The 20,299-nt window shown below is 36.1% G+C and overlaps 1 protein-coding gene across 3 annotated transcripts in view; it reads right to left on the reverse strand.

Annotated features, from left to right (window-relative positions):
* Nucleotides 1-389: 389 nt before the first annotated feature.
* LOC128541087 (cadherin-10-like) overlaps nucleotides 390-20,299 on the reverse strand; it is a 103,839-nt gene continuing 83,929 nt past the window's right edge. For all 3 annotated transcript variants that reach the window (XM_053511247.1, XM_053511248.1, XM_053511249.1), the window contains exons 7-12: nucleotides 17,635-17,888; nucleotides 15,045-15,181; nucleotides 12,627-12,745; nucleotides 12,341-12,449; nucleotides 11,849-12,100; nucleotides 390-1,512 (exon numbers count right to left, since the gene is read on the reverse strand). In XM_053511247.1, coding sequence (XP_053367222.1) covers nucleotides 1,022-1,512; nucleotides 11,849-12,100; nucleotides 12,341-12,449; nucleotides 12,627-12,745; nucleotides 15,045-15,181; nucleotides 17,635-17,888 — 1,362 coding nt within the window. In that variant the 3' untranslated portion in view covers nucleotides 390-1,021. The remainder of the gene's footprint in view (nucleotides 1,513-11,848; nucleotides 12,101-12,340; nucleotides 12,450-12,626; nucleotides 12,746-15,044; nucleotides 15,182-17,634; nucleotides 17,889-20,299) is intronic.

Raw genomic sequence — 20,299 nt, forward strand, 5'->3', positions numbered from 1 at the left:
CTGCATGCTGCTGATCATCTGACTCTTGCTTGTTATGCATTTCTGCTCCTGTTTTTAGCTATGGATTTGTCTAAATGTTGTCATAAAATCTAACCTGCAATTTTTGACTGACCTCACTGCATACTGTATACTTTCATTGTTTTCTGATATTTTTCCTTTTCTTTCCCTTCTTATAAGCAATATGTTTTACACATCATCCTAGAAAAAATACATCATAGTTAAATGCTAAAAATATGTACTGTACAGTATTTAAAAAAAAGACATAACATTTTGGTTTAACATTGCCCTATAAAATTATATATATGAATAAATTATTATGTTTAAAAAACAGTATAGATTTCCAAATCTTTATTTTAAAAAATAAGTATAAAAATATAAATACAGTATAAAACAATATGACAGCATTCAACCAGAATGAAGACTGTATGACCAGGTTTACTAAAAGATACATAATCTAATTCAATGTGCTGTAATGTGACACATTGACACTTTGAACCATTAAAAAAACTTTCACTATAAGACTGCCTTTGAACCCATGATACCAAATAGTTTACATGTATTTTATATATGGTTTGCAAGAAAAGCTAAGCTAATAATCAGATTGTTTTCCATTTATTTTTTAGTAAACATCAATAGTATATAAAGCTGCTATCACTGTTCGTACGTACAAAACACATTATTCACACCATTTATCACAACAAATTCCTAAACCTTAAAGGCATCTTATGGGATATAAAGTAAAGAGGACATAGAGGACAGGGGAAAAAAAGAACAAGATTAAGTATAAGAAGAGAAAAAAAAATTCAAGTGTAAAAATTAATTTGAGTATGTTTTTCAAGTCTTTTTTGACTCTTACTGGATTATACAATTGGGTAAATAAATTCTGATTTGAGATCAAGTATTTCACTGCATATCGTACTGTGTATGACTGTGTATGTGACAAATAAAATTTGAATTTGATTTGAATTTGAGATCTTGGAGTGATGTAAATCTGTAATACTCAGTACAGAGCAACACTGTCCTAAGTCTCTCTTTGCATCTCTTTTGCTATATACATATCTGCCAATTTTCTAAATGGTGGACCCCACTGACTAAGATAATCAAACTCCTGATCTCCTTCAGTTGCTGTTGACTCAAGAGAACTAAGAGATTCTGCAAGAGAACCACTGCCTTCATAGGCATAAGTGGCCAGTGAATCATATGGTGGTGCCGTGGGGTCCAAATCATTCTCCTGAAGGCGGCCATTAATAAAGTCTCTCACATCTGCGTTGTTTTTAATAGGTGAGACCCGTCGGCAGGGGAAGAGCATTTCTGGGATGATGTCCCGTCTAATCTTGTTGGTGTCAATGACTTCAGGATTCCTCAGAGTGCCAATATCGAAGGCCTGTGTGTCTTCTTCCCCTCCACCCTCATCGTTGTAACTCACCACGTTGTCCCTCACGTCCTCTTTGGAAATAATCAGTGGCTCTTTCTTCCTCTGCCGCCTCAGTGCCGCAAACATGACCACAATCACTATAGAAACAGACACAGGAAAACAAAAATATTACTATTTCCATAGCAACTACTGACATAAACAATGCTTTGTGTCCCATAAACATTCTGTAAGTCAATGAGATGACATCAGCTAAAGTGGTAAATATGAAGAAAATGACTGAAAGCCAGCATGATTACCATAGCAACAAGCAAGAGAAAAAGCGGTGATTGAACACTGGGGGTGACCTTCATTTCAAGAATGACCAGAGGGTCAGTAACTTAACATAAATGGATTATATACAGTGATTTAGACACAAACAATCAAGCAAACAAAAACAGTCAAGTATTCTCTGATGAGAAATACTATCATCATTAAAGCATTGAGAGGCTGTTGTCTGGCTTAAGGCAGAATGGAAAGATAAGATTGCAGCTGGCATTGCATAAAACTGTTTAGGACACAGCAAAGAATGCAGAGGAGTGTGTTTCAAAATGTGTCATGCATCATGAATAGTGCAAAAAAAGCCATACATTATTTCTGATAAATACATAGTACTGCCTCAGGATATAACCTTAAAGTTTTAACGTTTCACAAAAAAAGCATTGTTTTACTCTATTCTCTCCCCTTTTATCACCAAGTTATGACGACCAGGTGGCGCAAAGGGACATTTTGCAAAACTGTTTAAGTCATAAAAAAAGACATAACATGTTGTATGGAAGAAATACTACACTGATGGCACTGATTCGAATACTTTACTAAACATGAAAAATCTGAACCAGAGCTATTGACATTAACTGTACAATAATAAATAAACAACATTGGTTAAATTTTGTCTAGACAGATGATCAGGTTCACTACCTGACATTTATATTTATACAAAGAATGAACTGTTATGTAACATATCTCTGTTTATATCTGCTTGTTGTTATACCTGAAAAAATAGACTTATAATAGTTTATTAGATAATAGAATAGATTATAAATTAAATAAATAAAAATTGTCTTACATTTGTGTAAATGTTTCAAAATATTTTTTTCAGGGATTTTGTAATATTTATTCAGTATAATCAGGCCCTCATAATTCGCTTTTCATTTTCGGTTGTTGTTGTTTTAGTGTTACTGTGTGTGCTTTACAATGTCAGACAAATTTCCCTGGGATGAGGATTACTTTTAACCCTCTGCGGGCCTTTTTGAAGACCTTTGGGGGCCTTTCTGAAGACCTGCAGTGCCTCAGGCCTCTTCTTAAATTTTTGTAAATTTAAAATCTTTACCAAGTTTCACCTATTTACATAGAGCAAAAAATTGGCTTTCATAACGTGGCTAATATAAATATGTTAAATTCATCTGTGACTTTTAAACTTATCTCAAGAAAATACAATTATCAAACTGTGAAAATGGAGAATAAACCTACCTACTAAAATTTTTTTGAACACAGAACTTAGTTAAAGAAGAGAACTTAGTTTAAGAAGTCTTGGGTGTGTGCCCATAGCAAAACAACTAAATTATAACACTCAGAAAGACCTTTTATTCGGGGTAAAGTTAGGACTGTGCCTAACTTTTTTTTAGCAGAGCCTTTGTTTTATTAAATAATCCATGACTTTTCATAAATATGTAAGACCTATTGACACCTGGCTCAGACTATCAGGACTCCTATTGATGTCTCAGCTGTTCACACATATGCCTTCAGATTTCAAAAGGCAACATTTATTAAGCGAGTATATATTTTTGCTCTGTTGTTTTTGTTGTAAGTTTTTGATTTTTTTTTTTTTTATCTGAGTATGCTACGACCAAAATAAAGCTGCTCATCAGCGCGCGCCCCAAAGTTGCAAAAAGCAGCACTTATTATGCAAGTATATATTTGTGTTTTGTTGCATTTCTGCGGTACTATTCTTGACGGTTATTTTATTCTCACTTTGCAAAAGGTGGCGCCTATTTAGCGAGTGTATATATACCACTATACTGCCACTGAACCACTGATACCACACTTCGTCTGCCCTGCAAAAGCCGCCACTTCTATGACTCAAACAAAGCTGCGCACATCAATCCGGCTGGCATCGTGATTCTCCTCTTTAATTTCGTAGTCTAATCAGCATAACACATTTCTCTTTCTCGCCGACTCTCTCTGTCTGAAAGCAATTATGGTATCAGAGACCGTGAGCTGTTGGCCGTCAAGCTTGCACTTGAGGAGTGGAGACACTGGCTGAAGGGTGCAGAACATCCTTTCTTGGTCTGGACAAAACATAGAAACTTGGAGTAAATATAAAACCTGGTGCTACATGCGCTTGAACATGAGCCGGGTCCAAGTTACGTCCCCCTTTACCGGACTCTTCGTCCCAAGCCCTCTCCGTTCCGCTGTTTTGGACTGGGCCCACATCTCCAAGCTGGCATGCCAACCAGTATAAGCCTGCACTCTTTTTACTTATTGAGCAACATTTCTAGTGGTCAACCGTTTAGGAGGAAGATTTCGTGGCTTCATGCGATATTGTTATAGGAATAACCCCCCCCTTGATTTTGTCATGTGATTACCACCCTCAGACAACAACACTTGCATTATGACAGTGGTGGATCCAAGTCTGCTCACTTCATCCCACTCACCAAACTCCGTTCGGCTAAAGAAACAGCTGAACTCTTGGTGTCTCATGTTTTCCAGCTTCATGGTCTCGTATCAGTCTTAGACAGGGGCCCACAATTTTCTGCACAATTCTGGAAGGGCTTCTGTAAGCTCATTAATGTAGGCTGGGTGTAAGCACACCCTGCCTGTTCTCTGGCCTCGACCACCAAAACAATGGACAGATGGAACGTTACTTGGACCCAGCTCATGTTCGAGCACCTGGTTTTCTATTTAATCCAAGTTTCTGTTCTGTCCAGCAAGGAAACTGACTCTCACCATTTTTATAATTCATTGATAAATTATTATGGTGATGAAGGTAATGATGTCATCTCTGTGTCATCTCTGCAGCAGTGGATGTGCCTATATTCACGTTTCATACAAATTACATAATGTGACAATAAATTTGGCAGGCGAGTATTGCTCCCCGTCTCGCTTTTATAATGTACAGCGAGGTCGAGATTTATTCATTCATCCTTTTCTAGCCGTGCCCAACCTAGTGGCTCCATCCATTCACACACCTGCAAAATAGGAGGCCGTCTATGTATGGAGCCTTTAAAATGAGCGAGGGGTGAGAAAGATTTGACACATGCCCAGCACCAGTTCACACCGTGACACTATAAAATTTAACAGTCTATGTGACATTTTGCCTAAAACATGGAAGTTTAAAGGTTAAGGATATGTAGCAGTTTTGAAATATAGATATTTAGATATTTTGTTATAGACAAATCTTTAAAAATTATGTTTTGTGTTTAAACTGTGTTTTGCTTTCAAACTGCTTATGCATAGTACCAGTTAAACATTTGGATACCTTCTAATTCTATGCCCTTTCCTGATTTTTCATTCTTTATACATTGTAAAACAATGGTGAGGCATTGATGTTTAGATGTGTCTGCTATATATACACTTTAATCTGAGGTGCTGTTAATTTAAGATTTTTGATGCTGGTAAAATTGGTCCAGTATCTCGCGAGCCCCCGCAGGGTCTGCGGGCTTCCGCGAGGGCTGCCAAAAAAATTGTTAGTTGTTAAAATAAAAAAAATATATACCTTTTTTAAAAGATTGAAAACACAATTGGCTACCGCACTTACTCTGCAAAGGTGAGATAGGGGTGTAAATTAACTTCTTTCCTGCAAAAGACATTTTAGTTTTTCTTTCCTGGGATAGTCTTCATGAGAGCCAGTTACTGTACGTGAAGAGACAAAATGACTTGAGGAAGCCTACATCCACAGTTTTGTAGTTAATTTTCCATGAGGTTTAAAACAACAGTTCCTTTATAAAAAGTGTGTGCAACTGTACCTATAAGTATTAAGGCTGTTCTGCGGGCAAAGACTGGTCACACCAAATATTGATTTAATTTGAATTTCTTTTCTGTTCACTTACTTTCCAGTTTATTATTTGAAAAAAAAAGAAACTTACTTTACAGCCTTCTTTCACAACTTTTTTTTCTTTGTGTGTGTGTGTGTGTGTGTGTGTGTGTGTGTGTGTGTGTGTGTGTGTGTGTGTGTGTGTGTGTGTGAGAGAGAGTGTCCAAACATTTTACAGGTATTTTGTGTAATGACTGGCATGCAGCATGGTGTTAATGTGTAAAATGGCATTAAAACATATATTCTTTCTTTTGAACAGGGTGAAAATTTGGTGTTTGAAAAGTAAGCAGGTGTTTCTGTTGGCAGCTTTTTTTTCCTAATCTGTGGCTGCTCTGTCCTCGCAGCAGGTAAATGGAGTGATAGCTGCTGTTTCCCACTCAGGTGTTAATTATGAAGGAGCTGCTGCATGAGGTTTGTGTGCAGCATGATGCCCAGACTGAAGAGCCATGTGTGGTGAGAGTTTGCTCAGGGTATGCATGGGAGAATGTGTGGAAGGGGTAGTTTTAGGTGGAAGTGCATAAGTGTTATGGTCATGACGTGTTACGGCCCAGTGACCCACTTTCACTGAGCTGGAGAATGATTGTGAATTGGACAGCTCATCAGAAAGAAAAAATGGAAGAAAGGGGAAGGGAAGTTAATGAGCAAATGTCATGGTATTGCACTGAACATTCATAAATGCTAATCTTTAGCCATCAGTGCTATCATCTGTCTACTCAAAATGACAATGTACTGACAGGAATTATCTCAGCATGATAGAGAAAAGCAAAACAATAAACGGTATGAAGCTTACTGCAGTTCATCAGAGATATTAGAAAATAAGAACCAGCTAAATATATAATGAGATAAATTAGAATTTATAATATATGTGCAGCTATATATGAGGCATTCATATGGTCACATTGATAACATTTTATATACACTACTGCTCAAAAGTTTGGGATCACTTGCAAATTTCTTTGTTTTTGTTTAGTGATTTATTTTCTACATTCTACAACAATACTGGGGATTTCAAAACTATAAAATAACACATATGGAATTAGGTAATTATGTAACAACAACAAAAACAACAGTTAGTTGTTATTTTAAGACACCGAGGTCAGCCTTTCTGTATTATCTCTTGCAAAAACAGTATTGTCAAGTGCATTTGCAATATACTGTATATATATATATATATATATATATATATATATATATATATATATATATAATTTAACTATCTTTTCAAAAATATTCACATAGAGACATTTCTTTTTAAACATTTAGGAGTCATCTCTTCCAGTCAAAATAAAATCCTATTAACATGTGGTGGCAATTACATTTCAAATGAATTTTTGCTTTGTGCTATACAGTGTTGAGGGACGTTACTTTTAGTTTTTTACTAATTACATTAGTTACTTTAAAAAGTAATCAGTTACATTACAGCATTACATTCTGACGAAAGTAACTAGTTAGAGTACTTTTCCATTGCAAAAAATGAAAACTCCTTTGTGATGCTTCATGCATGTTGTTTTAGTTAAGATCTTTATAATTATTCTACACACACACACACACACACACACACACACACACACACACACACACACACACACACACACTACCAGATTAGGAATGACTTCTGTCTGGCTCACGGATTATATACATTGTCTGAATAACAGATGACATAAAAAATAAAAAATAAAAATAAATAGCTGAGTACTTAGATGGTGGACCTAACATGTTAGATTACTTGTTACATTAAAAAAGTAATCCAAGTACTTGAAAAGTAATCCAAGTTACTTACTTTTTAATGTGTTACACCCAACACTGGTGCTGTATTGAATTCATTCTAATGGACTAGAAGGACAAGATACAGTACAAAGCAAAAAACATACATTTATATACGTGAGTGTGTGTGTGTGTGTGTGTGTTCTAATAACTGTTAATTGCAATTATGGGTGAAAGTGCAGCTGCCTGGCAAAGCCCACATTCAAAACCAGTCACAAAAGCACTTTCAGGAAGAAAACAAATCTGATAACATTAAGTCATCTTAAACAACATATCGTCTCCTCAGTAAATGCTTTTAAGATGTTGCAAATTGCCCCTGTTGTTTTATTTGGTTCACAGAGATAACTAGCTTTTAACACAAGGCTGAATGGCAAATCACTCCATATGTGTGCTATTGCCTCTACTGTATATACGACATTATGCAAAAATTTCCCCTATGTATGAAAATTGTAAGGATTTTTGCATTACGAAAATTTCTCCTATGTATAGATATTGGGGATTGGTCAAGGGTGATGCTACAAACCTGGCACACACAAATGTTGATACAAATATAGTGCCTCAAAAAGTAGTATTAATGCAGAATACCATTAGTCTTGCTTAATTCTCATTCCAAGAAAAAGTCCTTACAAAGTGCTTTTGTTAATAAATGAGGTGTATTGTAGCACAGTGCTGCAGAAAAAAATAAATATATCAGTTGGGGATTGGTGGGGTTTTCATGCTGCACTAAAGTATATCCAGGTAAATGCAATGATTTATGATTGCGGAAGCATGTGACCTACTTAGGGGCTCACAAGAGAAGACAGCTCTTCCTGTTAATTTTATGCATATAAAATAATGAAAGTAATTTTTTCCCACTGTTGCATTTTGAAATAAAGTAAGAGAGGGAGACAGGAAAATAGACTTTTCGTAACTATTACCTGAAGTAATATCTTGGTAGGGTGCACTGCTTTTAAACTAGTTTGTGACTGTTTGTAGAATATTGAAGAAAAATTATTCATGAAAGTAGAACACACAGATCCAAAATGATAACACAGAAAACCTGAAAAAAATGTCAGAGCAAAATACTGATTTTACAGCATATTCAGTCATATTAACATTATGACCACCACATAGTTTATGGGTCCCTTTGTGCCACTGGGAAATCTCTGTAGGGCCTCTGGTGGTGTGCAATGATGTCTGGCACTAGGACATTGGCAACAGATACTTTGGGATACCTCAGTGGCTCAGATTTGCTTGTCTCGTGGTTCCCATGGATGCTTGATTGGTTTGGGATCTGGGGAATTTGGAGGTATGGTCAGCAGCCTTGGACTTTGGCTGGTGCACAGCAGTCTGTGGTGCATTAGGTATCCTTTCTATTGTGGAAAGCATTTTATACAGCGATTTGTGCTGCATTGGTTTCTCTGAGGGATCTCACAGACTGGCCTTTCTTCCATGTGGAAATGCCGCTGCTCCCCTTGGCAGTTCACTGGTATATAATTGTGATGGTGGGCCTACAGCCAGTGCCTTGTACCATATGAAAGCCCCTCATTAGACCACAGAAAAGAAATCACAACATGCATTCAGGGGCAGAACGCCTTAACTTGCTACAGCTGGGAGTGAATTATTATTCACCATCCTGGTGGCATCAGAGCCCTATACAAGGACCCCAAAGGGCAGTGTGGTGACTTAGATATGTTCTCACTCTGATATGTTCTCACTGCTCTCTCATTGCAGACTCAAGAGTATTACAGAGGCTCCCTAAAAGGGGAAAAAAATCTTCAAGACAGCCCTTGGAACAACCTTGACTATCCGCTGCTACTGCCAAAGTACAGTCCACAGGTTGCATCCTTTGCACCAACTATTCTAATTCACAATCACTACCCTCCCCACCAAATGATTCACAACAACCCCTTTCACCCTCACTTTGTTTAAATAAAGTGCACCTTATTCTTCACTCTGCATTTCCCTGTTACTGTTTTTGGCCTAGCGCGTTACTAACTCTTTGCAGTAATTGAGAATATAGAATATGTCACTAACTCATTGTCTAATCAGCCTAATCCTGTGTACATAGTCGCTGGGGGTGGAAACTTGGAGCACAAGGCAGGGTATGCCCTGAAAAGGGCGCCAATCCATGCAGGCCTCTCTCCCCCAATCACTTCCTCTTTTCAGACGGCCTGCTCTAGGAAGAGTCCTAGTGGTCTGGACGTTGGATGCTGCAGAAATTTTTATGTACCCTTCCCCAGACCTGTGCATAGATACAATCCTGTCTCAAAAGTCTACAAACAATTCCTTGACTTCATGCCCTGGTTTTTGCTCAACATTCACTGTTAACTGTGGGACCTTATATAGACAGGTGTGTTTCTCTTGAAATAATGTCCAATTTACTGACTTTACCACAGGTGGACTACAATCGAGTTTTAGAAACATCTCAAGGATGATCAGTGAAAAGAGGATGCAAGAGGATTTTCATAGCAAAATGAGGAAAAAATATATACTGTTTACGAAAAAATAAAGGGAACACTTAGTCCCAGTTGAACGCCTCTCATATTTGTATAAATGCGACACCATGCCACACACACACAGACAGACCCCTCCTACTTTCGCCTTCACAGACACACACACTATTTCTCTTTGCTCTACACAGAAACACTGCTCTGTCACGATTCTTTTTAAAGGTAAATTGCAGGTTAATTTGTTTTATTTTTACCTTAGAGCAGTGATTCTATTAGTGTGTTGCTTAATCGGGTGTCATTAAAGAGATTTCCTGTTTATTTTTCTGATAAAACAGTGTTTCTGTTGTGTGGCCTTTGACTAGGCCATTCCAAAAGTTTGTAAAAAATATTCAGAAAAAATATTTTGATGTAGATTTACTAGTGTGCCTCTGATTATTGTCCTTTTGCATGACCTAATGTTAGCTAATATTGCATGACAGAACTTTAGCTGACAGATGCCCCCATTTGCCTCTAGAATACTCTGGCATTCAGTTCAGTTCATGGTCAACTCAACAAGGTAGCAAGTTGCCCAGGGCCTAGGGCTGCAAAATAAGCTCAAATCACCAATTTACTTACATATTCAGACCCTTTGTTATGCACTTGCAGTTGTGCTTTGGCACATCCTGCTCTTATCTATTGTCCTTTAGATGCTTCTACGTGATTGGTGTCTATCTGTTCCTAATTACGTTTATTAGACATAATTAGGAAAGGCATGCACCTGTCTATATATGGTCTCACAGTAGATGGTGTATGTCAGAGTGTAAACAAAGTCATGAGGTCAGGAGAATTACCAGTAGTATGTGTCAAGACACAGATCTAGGCAAGAATACAAGAAACACTCTGCAGCATTGAAAGGGCACAGAAGGGCATGGTAACCACCATCTTTCTTAAATGGAAAAGATTTGAAACAACCAACAGTCTTTCCGGGATCTCACCACCCACCCAAATTAAGTAATCAGGGATAAAGGGACTTGGGTCAGGTAACCAAGAACCTAGAGTCCTAGAGTCCAAACCTGAACCCAACAAAGCATCTCTGTAGAGACAGGAAAATGGCTGTGCACTAACACCTGCCCATTTAACCTGGTTGAGCTTGATTAATTCTTCCACAGAGAATGGAGGAGCCAAGCTTACAGCATCATTCAAAAGCAGTGTTGGGGCTGTAATTACTGCCCAAGATTTCCATTTATTATAGAGGATTTTTTCCATATTTATTCCATTTTTAATAGAGGATAAAAATTATTGGAATCCATTTTAAGGTAAGTGTCGAACACAGGGAAAACTTAAAAGGGTCTAAAATCTTTTCATCGCTACTAACTATACATATATATTGTGTCTTAAAATAACAACTTACTGTTGCTCTTGTTGTTACTTAATTATCTAAGTATATTTGTGTTGATGTGATATTCGAAATCTCCAGTACCGTTCTATTATAAAATAAATAACAAGACAGAAAAACATTAAATTAGAAGGCGTGTGAAAATGTTTGAGTTGCGCTGTGAAGACCTTACTGAGCATGTTAAATGTTAAAATCCATGACAGCACTAACAGAAGAAGACTGAACAAGTACGGTTTGTTCAAAAGCATTGTCAGGAGACATCCTCTGTCTAAAAAGAACAAGGAAGATGACAGAACGTGGATGGCCATCTGTCCAACAGCTAAAGCTTGGTCCATTGGGACGTGCAATAGATACAATGATCTGAAGCACAGCAGTAAATCTACTACTGACAAAAGCCTAGTCTAGCATAGACTAGCCTAGCAAAAGCCCAGGGGCCGTATCAACTAAGCATCTCAAAATCACTCCTAGGAATTGCGTATATAGTTTATTTATGAATTAAAATATTCCTTCCTCAGTGTAGGACATAAAAGTTCTTTAGGAAGCTTCCAACCCATTTTTAGTAGGTCTTCGCCAAGGAAAGTGTGTGATTGATTAGCTACAGTAATGTATTTTTTACTCATTCACTCCTGCTTATGGTCTTGGTATGCCTTAGTGTTAAATTTACTCAGCGATGTATTGGACATGATTGTAGTTTTGCAGCGTTTTGCAATTTGAGTAGAAAGACTTTCGGTTGGAAGTTGAATACCTAAGAGGAAAAATTTCAAATATTTGAAAAGCATGCAAAGGTCAACAATGGACTTTAGATAGATTCTTTTACTACAAGCTCTACTCACTGAGCAGTATGATGATACACAGTAAGATAGCGATGAGGGCTCCAGTGCTCAGACCAGCAGCGAGCAGTAAGGCTTCAGTGCTGCATGACTGCACATTCCCACGACTGTCGCAAGAACATACTCGCACAGTTAGAGTGCTTGTACTGCTCTGTATAGGATAATCATTGTCTGAGATTACCACAGGCAGCAGGTATGAGCTCATCTCATGTCGGTTGAAGCTACTCCTGCGTGTCAATATCCGTGCAGTGTTATCTAAAAAATAAGCAAACAAAATTGCTAGGATTAATGGCCATGTCTGTGTTATCAGTGCTCACTTTATATAATATATAGCTATAAAACTTTAAATATTATTGTTTTCTCATACAGACTAAAATGTTATTTATAGTGTATTACTACAAAGGCCAAAATGTCACAGGTTAATATTGATGGTCATCTTTAATCTAAATATGGAGTAAATGCATAATCAGTGGTATTTAACCCTGTGATATTTACCTTCGTTGTCAAAAATGGTAAAGTTGGGGTTGACTGTGCTCAGGCTGAAGACAAACTTATGAGCTACAAGTGGCTCATCTGTATCCACAGCACTTATGGTCTGAATAAGCTAAAATACAACATATTATTATTATTATTATTATTATTATTATTTCTGTGCAAGTTGTTCGTTAATCTTATGTGCAACAATTATGTGCAAATGGTAAAATCCACAAGTAAATTTAATGGAAATTTCAAAACTGACTATATATTTGGCTGAAATCGAAAAACTTAACCAATCACATACCTGTCCAGCTTTGACATTTTCACAGACAAACGTCTCATAATACATTGCAAACTCAGGAGCATTATCATTCACATCTCGAACTTTGATGAACACGGGGACTCTAGTCTGTAGAGATGTACCTGAAAGTGAGAAACACTGTTGTGTAATTATTATAATCATTTGAACAGTTTTACAGCAAAACACAATTATAGTCCACTTTTGGACTCATTTTAACAATTTTCTTTTGATACACAAAGGTGTCTGTAATAAAACATTTAATTTGAAAACTGCTATAAAACCTTATTTCAGAAAGTTTAAATTACCATGTTTTGAGCATCCCATGACACCAAGCAGCCACATTTTCGAGCAAAAGCCGGCACGTTATGACAAGCAAATCACATAATTTATTTTTGGCCATCATTGAAACTACACCATGTGAAACACAGTGGCTGTCATAAATAAAAATCACATCGCTATAACCAAATAATAATAATAATAATAATAATAATAATAGAAAAAAAAGACCAACATTGCAGGGCACAATATAAGTTGTATTGACATACAGACGGTATGGTTATTTAGGAGGATTAAACCCTATTATGAGAACTAAATTTGCATTACATCATTTTTTATTGTCACATGTCCAAATTGTAATGAGCATTTGATGGTTAATAAGGACCCACCTATTCCTATTGTAAGTTATGCTAATGCTTTTACAAATTTGCTGGTATGTGTTTGGAATTGTTGGTGCATTTCTAAATTGTTGTTGTAAGTTTTTGTATTTAAATCTCTTAATTTGAAATTATGGTTCTAAATGGACCATTTATTTTATTTATTATTTAGATTTTCTTAATTACAGTTTTTTGGTTTGTTTGTGTGCTCCGTTCAAAGGGCACCATATCGATATGAAGTTTAAGTGAATCTTATAGGAAACAGAATTTGTTTTATCCATAGTTCTATTATTTCAGGAAGCCAATTGTAACTTTGCAACCTAAAATAGAGTTAAATTTTTTTTTTATAAAGTTTAATATTTTAATACTGCTTTTCCTGGTAACACTGCCATTCTTTTTTTAATGAAGGCATTTTCAGTTTGTTCTCATTTGGGGAGCACTGTAGTTTTAGTTTACCCAGTGAGAACTGAGTGATTTGAACTATTCAGGCATGTGACACTTTTTTTTTGCCCTGTCACATTTTTTTCTGCAACATTGAGTACAATGAGAATTTTGAGGCATGTGCTTGCATTTGTGCAACTAAAATTCTAAATTTATTTAGAATATAACCTGCTGCTTCAGCACATCATTAATAAGGCAAGTGAGCTAGTTATATCCTGTATATGTGGGTGGTGTGGTTGGTATGCTTTTCTTTTTCCATCTCTCTGGTACTTTATCTCATCAGTCAGAATAGTCTTTTTTATTTCATTAGATTTTTTATAGCTCTGATATAGTTACTAATCTATAGGTATTGGTGGCTTAATAAGACTCTGCATTAATGAACTGGAAGCACAAGGTTTTAGTTCTGCGAAGCTGCTGCTGTTGGGTGCCTGAGCAAGGCGATTAATAATCTCTGCTCAAGGGATACTGTATTATACATTATCCTAGTTTCTGGGGGGAGATTTCACTGTGTTGTAATGTGTTTATGATCGATAAAGATTATCCCTCTATTACTGTTGTGTTATAGCACTGATATAGTGATAAGTGACATCTCACATCCTAATTAATAAATTAATGTGAAACTGTGTTATACACTCAACAAAAATATAAACGCAACACCTTTGTTTCTGCTCCGATTTTTCATGAGATGGACTTAAAGATCTAAAATTCATTCCAGATACACAATATTACCATTTCTCTCAAACATTGTTCACAAATCAGTCTAAATGTGTGATAGTGAGCACTTCTGCTTTGCTGAGATAATCCATCCCACCTCACAGGTGTGCCACATCAAGATGCTGATCTGACATCATGAGTAGTGCACAGGTGTACCTTATACTGTCCACAATAAAAGGCCACCTGTGCATTGTTCATTTTGACAAGAGTAGGGTGTGTGTGTGTGTGTGTGTGTGTGTGTGTGTGTGTGTGTGTGTAGTGAATAAAGGTATATAGATAGACATACAGTAGACACAAGTATGGATACCTGGGGCGTTAAACAGATATAGATGAACCATTGTGTTCCACTTCCAGTGCATGTCTAAATTATACATTTTAAAAACAGACATTTCTTTCTTAACAAGACTGTAAAGATGAATTTTAAATTTTTACTAATTTCAAAAAATTTTCAGCAATGACAAATTATTGTCAAATGGGATCTATTAGGTTTGTTCCTTAACTTAAAGGAAAAATATGGATAAACTTAATTTAAAATAAAACCTTGCTTGTGTTCTCTAATAAACATATTACTGTTAATTAAAGTCTACTGTTAAAGAAAGAAAACTGTGCTTACTTATTTCGGTAGCCAGAACAGAGATATTGTGCCATTTGGACGTCTCCCTGTCCAGAGCTTGCAATGTGCTGATGGTTCCATTGTTAGAGTCAATATTAAACAGCCTCTCTAGATCTGTGTGGCGATCGATGGTGTATCTGAAGAGAAAAATTGCCCATGTTGAATGCAGGGCCAGAAGAAAAGTAATTATGGACCAGCAGAGGGAAAAAATACAATTTTAAGTTTTAGTGCAAGCAAGCAGTGTTCATCATATAGTATTTACTAATGACCTGAACAAATCCTGCATTTGGGATGCAGCCAAATAAACACTTAGGCACTGGTTTATTATTCATAAATGTTGCAGTATATGCGATTTGACTTGCCAATTAGAAGGAAATATGTCATTGGCCAAATAAATGTTAAAAGCAAAGTACCTAAAAGCATTTGGATTGAGACAGTTACTGCTTTTCAAAAATATAGCTTTTTCAGCAATTTTCCGTTGTATTTTATGATATTTATAGATTTGTTGAATAATGTATTTGTTTACTTAGTACATCTGTTGATTAGATCATAAGATGGATGTATTATGTTGGTATGATTAAATGGAAATCTTTTCAACTGGTAGTAACTATGCTTTAATAAGTTGTTTGTTGTTTGTAATAATGTTGTTGTTTTTAGATCACTTTGACTATTATATTTCTTTTGGTGTCCGGAAAGAAAGCAAGAAAGCTTTTTATTTCAACTTATGCATTCTGTTGACATTTAAATATGATAATGTCCTTCACAGAACCAGACTGGTTCTCTTTTACAGACCGTGGGTGCACTGTATGTGTGTTGGTTTTTGCATATTTGTATAATTTATGTGTATATTAGAAGAAAAAAACAATGCAAGCTCTTTGAAATCATGTTTGTGGTTTACAGAAGTTGGAAGAAATTTAAACGTGTGGTGTATGAGAATACTGGAATAAACAATGTCTGAACTTATGCCACTCAACTTCGTAGTGAAATTACCAGCAGAGAATTCATGAATAATCTGCTTTTCTCAATTATATGCACACAAAGAGCACAGAGTCAAATACAGATAAACAAATAAGATAAAAGGCTTTATGTTTAACCAAAAATGAAAATCATTTCAATGTAAAAAATGAGCATTATAATGGAGCATTACATACCAATCAGTATACTTATATTCTGCCTATTACATTTTCATATTACGTGTTTTGCATTTCATGTTTTGGTTTCTGACAGGACTGACAATTGATTGTAGGTTAGTTTGAGTAGCAAAAAGCCTGGGTTTTCAGAACACCATATTCATCTGTAACTGAATTTAGCCAACCCTCAAACATACAAAAAAAAAAATGCTTTGCTCTACTGTTTTGCAGAGCCTTTGGCAGCACACTCTTTGGGCTTAGAGGGCAATTTGTGAAATTATTAATTGTGTGTTATTAATTGTAAAGCACATAAAAAATAAAATGACACCAACAAAAAAACAAGTAGGCAGGACTGCATGCTCTCATGCTTTCAATTTATGTGAAAAGCATGTGTAATTATTAAGTAAAAAATGCACAGCAGTTAACGTGTCTGTTTTTTCCCCACTTCACTAGAGTTTTGTGGTGAAATGTTCCTAAAAAAAATCTTAATTAGCAATGTTGACACATTATCTAGTGTTATGAAAATAAAAATGTAAACAATTTTAATGTTGTCTATAACACACATTTAATAAACATAAAGCAAGTAAGTTAACTGTGTAATTTGTAGAGATGTGAAAAAAAATATGAATTTATAAATTGTGATTTATAAATTGGCAATTCATGTATCTCCTTATTGACAACAAGATACAAAAAAAAATTATAATAATATATATTTTTTTACATTTATAATAGAGAGAAACAGGTCAATCGGCCAGTGACCTATAAGTTAGCTGGATTTCAGTTCTATTAGCCATGACTGGTGATTGGCCGATCAGCCTCACATAAAAACGATTCTGTACCAAGCTCAACAGAAACACATCTTTATGGTGTTACATGATCAATACTTGCGCATGTTAAAAGCCTCTATGTCGTTTTTTCCAAACTCTGTAAATGCGAATTAGTCACAAACCCGCTCACTACAGATTCTTACAACAGTCTCAAAACACAGCAAGTGCTAATTAATTAAAAATCCTGCATACCCATGACCCCCCTCACCCCGCGCTCACTGTCAAGCTAAGATTTGAGATTTTAAAGTCATTTGAGAAGGTAAAATGTCACTGTTTCTTCATAACCCTACAGGTAAATTATTTCCTTAATTTCATCCCGTGTGGTAATAGTGAATAATTTGTTAAGTTTGTTTGGAAATATTAATTATTTGACAGATATGTTCTGGTCAATTAGGTTAAACTCTTGTACTTTAAGTTTGTATGTATTGTTTAAATGTTGTTTTTAGGTTTCAAGTGGATGAATGTAGTAATGTAATGGTAATATGGTGTATATTAATATAATATACATCATGATATATTTCTTTTTCTAAAGTATGTATATTTTTTATATATAAAAAAACAATGCCATCAAAACAAACAGCAAAACAAAACAAACAAGCATTGCCATTTAGACAGGTTTCATCAATCACTTACTTGACCAAGTGATTGGCAGCATCAGGGTCATGAGCACTTACAGTTCCTACAGGATTACCAGGTGATGTGTCTTCATCCACCTCAAAGGTATAATGGGCCTGACCAAAAACAGGTGGTTCGTCTACATCTGTGACTTGAATCCTGACTGTTGCTGTGTCGCTGAATGGACCTAGATGGTCAAATCGCCGATCCAGATGTGTGTTTGTCACCTGAACACGCAGTGAGTATGACCTCTTGCTTTCATAATCTAGTGGCTGACAAAAGAAAAAAAGCATAAAAGAAGTTAAAAAATAAAAGAAGTTATGGTTCTTTTGGCCTTTTAAGTTTTTGCCAAAATGGTGCATTATTATCATTTAGCCTTTTCTAAACTTGAACTTTTTGTATTTAAAACTTAACCACTATGCTCTTGCTTATCATTCTCCCCTTTTCTTCTATGGGGAGAATCTGTTTTGGTTAATTAGCTAATGCCAGGTTTTCATACAATACATCACTTGCAAAATGCAGACTGAAGATTCAGCGTTTCTTTTTAAACTTTTTCTTATTTTTGTACCTCTGTATTTATCTCTAATTTGTATTTTAATGATAGGATTTAGATAAAAGATTCTTGAAAGCCAGGCACTACAAAGGGAGAGAGAGATGGTTAACAAACCCAATATATTCCTATGGCATGCTATACAATACAGCAATTAGCCCTTGTAAGAGCCATATTTATTTTTTTGGACTCTGTTGTTGTGTTTATTTAAAGTTTATTAGTTAAGCATTAATTTATGATAATCGTAAGTTTACGCAATTTGTAGAGCAGTTTTGAGATAATAATCCTCATGTTTGTAGGATTATCTAACTCATCCATGTATTTAATGTCTTCCATAACATTGCGGCAAGTTACCAAAAAGGAAGTTGGAGGGTCCATGAATACGAGTACGAGGAAAAGAGCCAAATTCGTGCAGTTGGTGGAATTCGTTGATCGACAAGCAAAAGTATTGTCAAATCCACTCTTTGGAAACCTGGACGTTCTGACTAGTGATAAGAAACACTGCAATAAATCTCTTCAAGGATCAAAGCTAAAAAAGGAAGGAAAAAGAGGTAGCAGCTTTGCAACCGGCATAAAACAGGTTGGTGAAAATTATAAAGACTTGATTGCAGCAAAGAATAATGGTGCATTAGTTATCAGTGCACTAAACCTTGTGCATTTTGTGAGAAAAGTCATACCTTAGATGAATGCTACCAATTCAACGCTAAGACATGTAAAAACAAATTGGAATTCTTGAGAAGAAATACATTTTGCTTTAGATGTTTAGTAAAAGGACATTTAAGCAAAGACTGCACAAGAAGAATCACATGTCAGTCGTGCTCAAAGAAACATCCTCGCATGCTACACATTGCCGCACAAGACACAGCTCAGGTAAAGGTAAAAGTTGATAAAAATGAAACAGTTAATACCTTGATGGCTACAGTGAGTCATGAAACAAGTGCCTGTACTGGGGCTGGAGACAATTGCATTCTCTCCATAGTACCTGTTAAAATAAAGTCTAAGAAAAGTGACAAGACAGTAGAAGTGTATGCCTTTATGGACCCAGGTAGTTCTGCTATTTTATGCACTTGTCATTAGCAAGACGATTAAACGTTTAAGGCAGAAAAGTTGACATAATGTTAAGCACCATGAACTCGAAGAAACAAGTAGAAAGTTATGTGCTCACTGACTTGGAGGTTAGTGGTCTAGAAGAAAACACCTTTGTTGAACTTTCCAAAGTGTTTACACAAAAGAGCATCCCAGTCTTAGTGGAAATCATTCCACAACAGCACGACATTGATAAGTGGCCATACCTCAGTGAAGTGAAATTGCCTTAGATTGATGCTGGAGTTGAAATTCTCATAAGCAACAAAGAGTATAAGCTTCTAAAACCATGGCAAGTAATTAACAGCAGGCACAAAGGGCCATATGCAGTAAAGACTGCTCTTAGATGGACTCTTAATGGACCTCTTCGAGAATCGGTAGAGGAAAGCATGTATGACAACAAGCAGGCGAGTGTTACAGCCAACAAAATTTCCATTGAAAGTGTGAAACAAATGCTGATACAACAGTAAAACCATGATTTTCCTGAACGGAATTGTGACGATAAGGCCGAGTTGTCACAAGAGGATAATCAGTTTTTAGACTCTGTTTCTAACTCTCTGCAGTTTACTGACAATCACTTCTACATCGGTCTTCCATTTAAGAAAGCAGCTATTTAAATGCCCAACAACCGAAATCTCAAAAGAAAAATTCAAGAATAACCGCTCTTTTAACGAGGAGTATTCAAACTTCATGAACGACATGTTTGAAAAAGGTCATGCAGTCAAGGTCCCTACACCTCACTTGAGTTGACAAGATGGTCAAGTGTGGTATATACCTCACCATGGTGTAAATCATCCTCAGAAGAAAAAGCTAAGGGTGGTCTTTGACTGTGCTGCCAGCTACCAGGGAGTATCATTGAATAGTGAGCTCCTACAGGGACCAGACATGACGAATTCACTCATTGGAGTGCTTACACGCTTTAGACAAGAGGAAGTTGCAATGATGGCAAATGTGGAAACCATTTATTATCAGGTGAGAGTTCCGGAAAAAGACACAGATTTGCTGCGCTTCCTATTGTGGCCAAATGGAGATGTAAATCAAGATTTGGTC

The sequence above is a fragment of the Clarias gariepinus genome, chromosome 14 (assembly GCF_024256425.1).
Source record: "Clarias gariepinus isolate MV-2021 ecotype Netherlands chromosome 14, CGAR_prim_01v2, whole genome shotgun sequence".
NCBI lineage: Eukaryota > Metazoa > Chordata > Actinopteri > Siluriformes > Clariidae > Clarias > Clarias gariepinus.